The sequence below is a fragment of the Arachis duranensis genome, chromosome 9, assembly GCF_000817695.3.
Source record: "Arachis duranensis cultivar V14167 chromosome 9, aradu.V14167.gnm2.J7QH, whole genome shotgun sequence".
NCBI lineage: Eukaryota > Viridiplantae > Streptophyta > Magnoliopsida > Fabales > Fabaceae > Arachis > Arachis duranensis.
The window spans coordinates 42,950,553-42,961,666 of NC_029780.3; the positions used below are offsets into that span (position 1 = coordinate 42,950,553).

The 11,114-nt window shown below is 30.4% G+C and overlaps 1 protein-coding gene across 1 annotated transcript; it reads left to right on the forward strand.

The window, feature by feature from the left end:
• Positions 1–307: 307 nt before the first annotated feature.
• On the forward strand, positions 308–2,696 carry LOC107465599 (uncharacterized). The gene is made up of 3 exons (XM_016084572.3): positions 308–406; positions 883–1,299; positions 2,527–2,696. Exons 1-3 carry the CDS (start codon positions 316–318, stop codon positions 2,694–2,696), a joined length of 678 nt encoding a protein of 225 aa, XP_015940058.2. The 5' UTR covers positions 308–315.
• The last annotated feature ends 8,418 nt before the right edge of the window (positions 2,697–11,114 follow it).

The window sequence follows — 11,114 nt, forward strand, 5'->3', positions numbered from 1 at the left end:
GAGTTACTCAATGTCAATTTTTTTATTTTCTCTTTTGTTTACTTTACTCCTATTACCTCGTGTCTTCACCCATGAAATATCTAAGGGTTAGTCCTCAAAACTCATATATATTATGTGAATTTTCTTAATGCTTAGGGTGAATGTGTAACTTTATTTGTTCTAGATTAACTACTAGTTATTAATTATGTGATTACCATGATCTTTTTTTCCTATCTTATGTTAATTTAAAAAATGATCATATTAATTGTTAATTGTTAATCATTTTCTCGCATTGTCAATGAATTGTTTTAATTTCATGAAGTTATAGGGAATGAGATGACTGATGAAAATAATGGAAAAAATTTAAATTATCCAACATCATTGCATTATGTGCACAAAGAAAAGATGTATGGCTCTAAAGATGTAGGTAAGTGAATTCTGATCATTCAATAACCATAACTATTTTTCATTTTTTATAACTTTTTGTGTTATTTAAAATATTAATTACTTCTAAAAGAACTATATACTTTACTTTACATAGTCTAAGGTGTTTGATATATATAAATAAAACCATCTCTATCTTTAGATTATTTTTTATGTAAAAAATTTAAAAGAAAATATTATTTTTAACATTTTTTATAATAGTTAAAAAAATTGACCTTGATATAAATAAATTATTTCATATCCCATATTAGTAATTCATTATAAGTAAATAACTTTTTCACACATACCGATAAAAACACATAAATTAATCTTAAATTAATTTTAATGAATGCATCTAAAGTTATATTTGAATAAAAAAATATCAATTACTTTTGTAGTTGAAGAATAAAATTGCTTACTGCAAATTTGATCCAAATTAGTGCAATTATGACATAGTTTTGTTTTCTTCTGTATCTATAGGGGATAAAACTCCAACAAAAAAGATAGAAGTTCATGAGATAAAAGATTCAACAAGTGACTCACCAGTTGGTTATCTATCCAATGACTTTCAACGAACCATTCCTTCTATGATGCCTAATACTCAAAAGGATTATGGTTATGGTTATGGTTATTATCCAAATAACTATCAATTGGATGGTTTAACTTTCAGGGTTAATATTCCTGGTTTTGCGAGAATATATTTGCCTAATTTACCGATTGAACTTCCATTTCCAAATGTTGAATTACCTTTCCATACCACTCATATGATTCGTAATGGTTACTACATTCCTGGTAACTACTATCAACCTATTATTCCTTCTTCACTACTAACTCAGAATAAACAATATCACAACATTCAATCATTTGGATACCAACCTTCAAGCTTGTCAAATATTGGTATGGTGGGCTTTTTATTTAAATTTAGATGTTTATATTTAATGTTTAAGACAAAAATATAGAAAATAAGAAATACAAACATATATTTTTATTTACACTTATGAAAAATACAAATTATTCAAAGTAAAAGTTTGTCATTTGAATAGAAAAAATTGTATCTTTTTTCCTCTCTTAAAACTAAACAGGTTTATATATTGTGTTTATATTTTTATCTTTTTAGAGATAAAATCCAAACAAAACTTTGAAGTTTATCATCTATAAGCATATAGTACCTATAACATAAACGGGCAATATTTTTCATAAAAAATCCAACTTAATTGAAAAGCTCATGCGAATCTTCTTATATGTATTTAGCTAATATAAGTTAGCAATGCTGAAATAATGTTAAATAAAACTTTTTTTCTATTTTTAATTATTTGTTTGTCATGAAGTTGTCGTGTCCATATATCAGCTATAACATTTCTTCAAACCTTCAGTGTGAAACTGTAATTTAGTAGAAAAAAATATTTCTTTAGACACACTTGAACACAATTTAATATAATTGTGTGTTGGCGTTAAACCATATTTTTTACTTATATTCTTACAAAGACTTCAGAAATATTCCTAAGTTTTATTTTGTTTCAATTTCGTCCCAAAAGTTTTTGATTTGCATCAAATATACCCTCGACAACTAAATTTTCAAAAAGTTTAAGACCAATCTAATAATAATGCATGAAAATTATGCTTGATTTGCTTATGTTGAGGGTTATTCTTATGAAATTATTATTGAATCAGTCTTAAATTTTTTGAAAAATTAGCCGTTAGGGGTATATTTGATGCAAATCGAAAATTTTTGTGACAAAATTGAAACAAAATAAAATTTATGGGTATTTTTAAAACTTTTATCAAACTTCAGGGACAAAAAATATACTTTACCCTATTAGTTATTTATACAAAAAAGTGAAATGTCTTTTATAATTATAAAATACATTAAAAATATTTTTAAAAAATTAGTCTAAATTTTAATATCAATAACATATTAAAATATTATTATAATTTATTTACAAAATTCTTTATATATATCTATATAATAAAAATTTAAAATTACTGTGTGTTTCTTGTCCATACGACCATACTACATAATTTGATAATTAAGATGCAGTGTAACTTTTATGTGCGTGTGTACGTGCTTTTTTTATTTTTATTTTTTTGAAGTATTCTCATATACAAATATAATTGTTGACTCAGATAACTTTGAAGATGGAAGTATAATAAGAAATCGAAAAATTATGAGACCTTCATCAGAAATTGATGGGAGATTTTTCCATATGTTTCCAACAAAGACTTATACAATGGCATATGAGGATAAAACATGGTATGGAGATATTAGTAAGAAGAATGTGAAAGTCAATCCATAAACCATATTTAGACATCATGTATCAAAATAAAATGGTGTGCCGTACAACTTATATACGTATACCTTGAATCATGCTCCTATGCAATATTGTTGGTCTTTTCAATTATTCCACACATAAACTAAGCTCATCAGTTTGTCATTCTACTATGTATTTTTTTTCATGTTTGGTTTAATTGTTAACTTGCATTAATATTTGATATTATAAAATGAATCTGATTATTCTAATAAAAAAATATTTATCATGTTCAAAATAATATTTTATTTTAGAGTAAATGGATAAAAGTATATATAAAAGAGTTTGGGTATGCAAAAATACACATAAAAAATTATTTTTGATGGATAAAATTAAAATGTTATGCTGTTAGTAACAATTTGATTTCTATGAATTCTTGGTGTATATTTTTGTCCATTCTAGTTTTTTATGGGTCATTTTCTATTTATTCAGTTATTTTAACTTTAACTTTAAGATTAAGTTAGTACAAAGGAATAAATATGAAAGCAGTATAAATAAAGTAGTATAAATTGGATTTAAATTAACTCTATCCTGCATTAAATACAATACTGCTAATGGAAGTTAATTCTATAGTGTAAAGGCACTATCAACCAATGACATTAACTTTACATAATGTCCAAATGGAAGTGAATAAGAGAGTTCAATAGGAAGGTTTCATGTTTGAAAATTTCAAAAGATATTGGGCGTCTTTTGCTAATGGCTTTTGAGTCTTTTTTTTTTTTTACTAGATCATATGAGTCAGAAAAACTAATTAATTATGAGAAATATTTACTTAGCTAAAATTAGATATTTTCTATAATTAAAAAATAACGGTTATGCTACGTGTACATTAAAATTAGCCACTAAAATCAGCCACCAGCATAAAATACATGCTAGAATACAAATACACATTGAAAATAAATACATTGATGACTGATTTTAGTGGCTAATTTTAGTGTATAAATAGCATTTTTCAAAAAATAAATATAAAAATAAAAAAAGAAGCCAAACACCAAACCACTGTCTAGTGGTAGGAATATATAATGTTGTCATGACTTTTTTTCATTTTCTGGTTTTAAGCGTTTTCATTCAATGATACTTACTAAACCAAAACAAATTCTCAAAACTTCAATAATTTTTTTTATACATAATATAACAACTCAAATTAGTTAAAGATTTATCTTTTATTGATTATATTTCAAGAAATTGAGAAAACCATGTAATACAAAATTAAAAAAAAAACACAATAAAATCATTTCTAAAAATTAATAAAAAACATGGAAAAATCAACAAAATTACCCCCTAAAGGAAACAACTATATATGCAAACAAAAAGACCACGTTACTAGGTTGTAAATTGTAAAACAAATATCTTTTATCACTAGGACGAATATTTAAAAAATAATTAAATTTTCTAAAGTAGGAAAATATATAAGATGACAAAGTAAAATGTTTAACTCTTTCTCTAAAATTGTAAACTTATTTCATTTTAATTTTTAAATTTTTGAAAGTATTAATTTAATTCTCGAAATATATTATTGATCAATTGTTTGCCCATATCAATATAATCATGTGGCATTGATAGATAACATGACATACTATTAGTCAACATATCTTTGGATAACTCATCATAGCTGATAAGGAACAACATAATCCCTGTAGAAAAAAAAATACAAAAATACATGAATCAACCTTAACGACAAAGGAATAAATTTGATAGAAAACCATATTCTTGACGAGTATTGTATATATCAATGATATTATATACATCATAAGCATAATACCAACTATCAATATGTTAATTGTCTGTATAGGCAAATATAAATAATACCAAATACTTAATGCATGAATAGTACTAGAGAGCTAACTATTATAAAAATATTAAGTTAAGTAAATATTTGATAGAAAATTATATAACTATAAGAAATTAATGGATAACCAAGTGTTGAGGTTCGAATAATCCTACCTTGTGCATGTAGTAACCCATTGGCTAGCAGTAACCCTTAAATGGAGTTCCAATCTGCGACGGATTAGTCATTAGCCTGCCAAATTGGGGATACTGTGGGAAGCCAAAATTAAGAAATTAATAGAATAGCTTGGTCACTAAATTAGAAAATAGCGACTGACTTCTGTCCTAACGGTTAGCGACTGATTTTCAACCAAGGCAACAAAATCAGTAAAAAATGATATCGACCGCTAACAAAATCGATCGGTAAATTGTGATCCATTTTTCGGTTGCCAAATCGGTCGATGAGAAAATTAGTTGCTAAGTGACAACCAACTTTTTAATTTCTAAAACAGTTGCTAACTTGTGCGCCAACTGAGATTTCGCACAACTTAACCGGCAAGTGCACTGAGTCATCCAAGTAATACCTCAGGTGAGTGAGGGTCGATTCCACGAGGATTACTGCACTGAGCAACAATGGCTATCCAATTAGACTTAGATAGGCAAATCAAAAATGGGTTTGGTGAGTCAATTCTCATAAAACAGTAAATAAGCAAATAAAGAAAGCAATAAATAGGTTTGGTGTGAAAACAGTATGAGGAAATAGGTAAGGCTTCGGAGATATTTATCTTTTTGGATTAAAATTTCTCACCAACTATTTTAACAATGCATGATTCATTCCATGGCAAACTATAAATGTCTAAACACTAATCTCTTAGTGATTTAGCCTCCTCTAACCTTCATTAACGGCCACTCTCGTGGTCACTTAATTCCGATTAAAGGGTTAGGTTCAAAAACTAGTTTATGGCTATAAAAACCATAATTACCCAAAGCTAATAGGATTATATGTCACATATCCCAACTAGTTCATGTAATTTTATTTAGGAGGAATTTGTTTTCAAGCTGTAGTTCAAGCGAGAGAACTCTCTCGAGAATCACAAGAAATCAAGTAGAATAAGGGTCATACTCTCGTTCCACCCAGATTCATAAGATTAGGAAGGAAAATAATCCTTGAAATTGAATCAATACATTAATTAAAATAGAAGAATAATAGTTCTAATTATAGAAATAAACAAAGCTCCTAACCTTAACCAAGAGGTTTAGTTGCTCATGACTTACAGAGAAAAAAGGGTTCTAAAAACGTGCAGAAGAGAGAAGATTCGAATACAATTGATCTTTTTCCTTTTATACTAACCTAATTTGATATGGAAATATAATAAAATAATAAATTCTAAAAATAAAAGATATTGTTTGTAAATAAAAATTACAAAAAGAAGATAAAATAAAACTAATAAATGCTAAATCCACTTGAGAGACCCATAAAAGGGGTGAATTCAGTCTACTACTGGCGTTTAACGCCAATAGTGGGCGTTCAACACCCCAAACGGGTGAATCTCGTGCATGCTCTATACCCTTACTGGTGCTAAACGCTAGTTGGACGTTTAGCGCCTAGGGGGGTTCTGCTAGCTTTTCTCTTTTTGGCTCTAAACTATGCCAAATTGCCCTGAATTTCACCTGAAATTATAAAAATAAGAAAACAACTCAAAGTAGAATCCAAAAGGAATTTTTGCATTAAAATCAAGTAAATTTAAATAAAATCTAACTAAAAATAACTAGAAAATGCTAAGAAAAAGGGTACAAGATGCTCACGCATCACTAACCAAATCGGCTACTTAATGGTAACCAACAACTTTAGTCGCTAAATAAGTCACTAATATCTTACTTCAAAATCTCAAAATTGGTCACTAAATCAGTCGCTGTTACTGCTTCCTTAATTATAAATTTTAACTAAATTTTGGATATATCACTGTCAAAACATGATGTCTAATTGAACAAAATATATAAATAATCAAAGATAGATTTATTTTTCATTCAAATACAAAATAAATTCATAATATCTGCATAACTAATAAAAAAGAGTAATATTTACATAATTAACTGGGTAATTATCCAAATCAGTCCCCGGAGATTTTAAAAGCAAATATTTTAGTCTCCAAGAAAATTTAATACACAGATCAATCCCTAACATTTTTCATCGTCAGATGTAACACCCTACCACACAGAGGTATATGCTTAAGTTGTAAATCAACAGTGGCATGGCATTACAACACTTAGACATAGAGAGATATATATAATTATAGAAAGATAATATTAAAACTAGGAGCCTATAAAGAAAACATGAACATCGTAAATAAACACATGCGCGTATTAAAGCTAATAAGCACCATATATATAAAAGCTGAAATATCAGAGGTTCAACTAAGAAAAATACATATTAAAGTTTATATATGATAGGTGATAGTCTTGACCCACGAAGAAAGGCCGGCTAGAATTTTACATCACTAGAAAAAATACAAAATATAAACCTATCTCTCCGGTAAAAGCCTGTAAGAGGAATTAAAGTTATATACAATACAATTTCAAAAGGGGGAGAGAACTCTAGTGTCAAAATAAAATCCCAAAATTAATCCTCTTCACATCATCACTTGAATTTCTCACTCTCACTGAGGTGCATTGCGATCCCTATCTGAAAATAATATAACAATAATAGGTGAGATCCCAAAGGTTTCCAATTGTAACACCTTACCACGTAGAGTTTTATGCTTAAGTCATAACTCCGTATCTGATATACATACATATATTTGAAAGGGATATAATATACTAGGAGCATATGAAAAAAGGATAACAAAAACGATAATTACGTCGCACTAGAAAATGTTAACAATAGAAAGCTCAACACAGAAAACCAAAGAGATGGGCATAATATACATAGGATTACAAAGGAAATACATAAAAAGTACTAGTCTCAACCTGCAAAGCAAAGGCCGGCTAGAAAATATATACACAACCCAAAAGACAACCAAAACATAATCCTGCTTCTCTAAAAATCAATTTCTAAGAAGGATACATATAAGTACGTACATGCAAGTGGAGAGATACCTATAAACTATGTACAAAATATAAACTCCCAAAAGCAATCTTTGCTTCCAAGAGAGAAACCAACATGCTCAGTAAGGTGCATCATGTCCTATATCTGAAAAAAAAACAAAACCAAAATGGGTGATAACCAAAAGGTTCTCAGTAGGATAACAGTTCCAAGTAAAGATAATGTAAAACCATACAAACCCACTAGGTAATTTGATGAGGGAATAATTTATACTCTTTTTGGCATTGTTTTTACATAGTTTTTAATATGTTTTACTTACTTTTTAGTATATTTTTATTAGTTTTAATGCAAAAATTATATTTCTGTACTTTACTATGAGTTTGTGTGTTTTTCTATGATTTTAGGTATTTTCTGGCTGAAATTGAGGGACCTGAGCAAAAATCTGATTCAGAAGCTGAGAAAGGACTGAAGATGCTGTTGGATTCTGACCTCCCTACACTCAAAGTGGATTTTTTGGAGCTACAAAAGCCCAATTAGCACACTCTCAATTGCGTTGGAAAGTAGACATCTTGGGCTTTCCAGAACTATATAATAGTCTATACTTTGCCCGAGATTTGATGGCCCAAACGGGCGTCCAAACGCCTGTCAGAGACCCTTTTCTGGCGTAAAATGCCATAACTGGCACCAAAGCTGGAGTTAAACGCCTAAATTGGCACCAAAACTGGTGTTTAAACTCCAAAAAGAGCCTACACACGTGAAAGCTTCAATGCTCAGCCCAAACACACACCAAGTGGGCCCTGGAAGTGGATTTATGCACTATCTACACTTAGTTACTAATTTTCTGTAAACCTAGTTTACTAGTTTAGTATAAATAGCACCTTTTACTATTGTATTCATATCTTTAGATCATTTTTGAGACTACCTTAGGATCACTTTTGATCTCTTGATCATGTTTTGGGGGCTGGCCATTTGGCTATGCCTGGACCTTCATCACTTATGTATTTTCAACGGTGGAGTTTCTACACAACATGATTAAGGTGTGGAGCTCTGCTGTACCTCAAGTTTTAATGCAAAGTACTATTCTTTTCTATTCAATTCATGCTTATTCTTATTCTAAGATATTCGCTCCACTTCAACCTGATGGATGTGATGATCCGTGACACTCATCATCATCCGTCCTTATGAACGCGTGCTTGACAACCACTTCCGTTCTACCTTAGACCGAGCGTGTATCTCTTGGATTCCTTGATCAGAATCTTCGTGGTATAAGCTAGAACCCATTGGCGGCCACTCTTGAGAATCCGAAAAGTCTAAACCTTGTCTGTGGCATTCCGAGTAGGATTCAAGGATTGAATGACCGTGACGAGCTTCAAACTCACGATTGTTGGGTGTAGTGACAGACACAAAAGAATCAATGGATTCTATTCCGATATGATCGAGAACTGACAGATGATTAGTCGTGCTGTGATAGAGCATTTGGACAATTTTCACTGAGAAGATGGGAAGTAGCCATTGACAACGGTGATGCGCTACATACAGCTTTCCATGGAAAGGAGTATGAAGGATGGAAGGAAGGCAGTAGGAAAACAGAGATTCAACAGGGACAAAGCATCTCCACACACTTATCTGAAATTCCCACCAATGATTTACATAAGTAACTCTATCTTTATTTTATGCTTTATTTATTATTATTTTCGATAACCATTATAATCATTTGAATAAGCCTAACTGATATTTACAAGATGACCATAGCTTGCTTCATACCAACAATCTCCGTGGGATCGACCCTTACTCACGTAAGGTTTATTACTTGGATGACCCAGTGCACTTGCTGGTTAGTTGTGCGAAGTTGTGAATAATGTGAGTGAACCATAGTAGTGTGCACCAAGTTTTTGGAGCCATTATTAAAAATTGTTCGAGTTATAAAAAGAGTAAATCACAATTTTTCCTATCATTGGGCGCAGTGACAGTGTGCAAAAGGATCGATGGATCTTATTCCGACACGATCGAGAATCGACAGCTGATTAGCCATGCGGGAAACCGTAGCGGACATGTTTTCACTGAAAGGACGGATGGTAGCCATTGACAACGGTGATCCTCCAACACACAGCTTGCCATGGAAGGGAGTATGCAAGATTGGATGAGGACAATAGGAAAGCAGAGGCTCAGAGGGAACAAAGCATCTCTATACGCTTATTTGAAATTCCCACTAATGAATTGCATAAGTATCTCTATCTTATTTTATGTTTTATTTCTCTTTTAATTATCAAAATCTTATAACCATTGGAATCCGCCTGACTGAAATTTACAAGATGACCAAAGCTTGCTTCAAGCCGACAATCTCCATGGGATCGACCCTTACTCCCGTAAGGTATTACTTGGACGACCCAGTGCACTTGCTGGTCAGCTATGCGGAGTTGTGAAAAGTGTAAATCACGATTTCGTGTACCAAATTTTTGGTGCCGTTGCTGGGGATTGTTCGAGTTTGGACAACTGACGGTTCATCTTGTTGCTTAGATTAGGTAATTTTCTTTTTTATTTATTTTGTTTTGTTCTTAAGAATTTTTAAGAAAGAATTCTAGAGTTTCAGATGATGCTTTTATCATCACATGAGCTAGTTGATTCCCATAAATTTGGTTGTTGTATGTAATATCCTGCCGAAGTTTGGTTAGCCATGTCTAATCTTTTTAGACTGAAGCTTTATACTAACATTGCATGATTCCTGGAATTCTTTGAATTTCTTTATTTTCTTTTTCAAAAAAAATTTTGAAAAATTTTCTTTTATAAAATCACAAAATCAAAAATATTTTTGTATTTCTTGTTTGAGTCTAGAGTCAAAATTTACGTTTGGTGTCAATTGCATGTCTTTATTCTTCTTGCATTTTTTGAAAGTGTGTTCTTGTGTTCTTCATTGATCTTCAAGTTGTTCTTGATGATTTTCTTTGTCTGATCTTTAAATTCTCTTGTTTTGTGTCTGTTGTTGTTTCTCATGTGCATTATTAATTTGTTAGTGTCTCTAGTATGAAAATTTCTAAGTTTGGTGTCTTGCATGTCTTTCTTTTCTTAAAAATTTTCAAAAATATGTTCTTGATGTTCAGCATGATCTTCAAAGTGTTCTTGGTGTTCATCTTGACACCTTGTTTTGATCTTAGTTTTTCATGTTTAATTTCATTCTATTGTTTTTCTCTCTCATCATTAAAAATTCAAAAAAAATTCAAAATTATGTCTTTTCAAGTCAATAATACACAGAATTGAAGATTCAGAACATATAGTAGAAGAATCATAGAGAAAAAGCTGGGCGTTCAGATCAACCCAGTACAGAAGGATTTTTGGCGTTCAAACGCCAGCCAAGGTACTTGGCTGGGCATTTAATGCCCAAGGAGGTAGCCAAGTGGGCGTTAAACGGAAAAATGGATACCATTCTGGGCGGTTAACACCAGGATAACACCAAGGAGGTAATCTTGTTTTCAATTCAAATCTTTTTTAATTTTTCAAGTTTTAAAACTAATTTTTCAAAATCCTATCTTTTTTATATCCTCTCCTGTCAATCATATCTTTTTTAAAATCAAATCTTTTTCATTTTTCTTCTTAATATT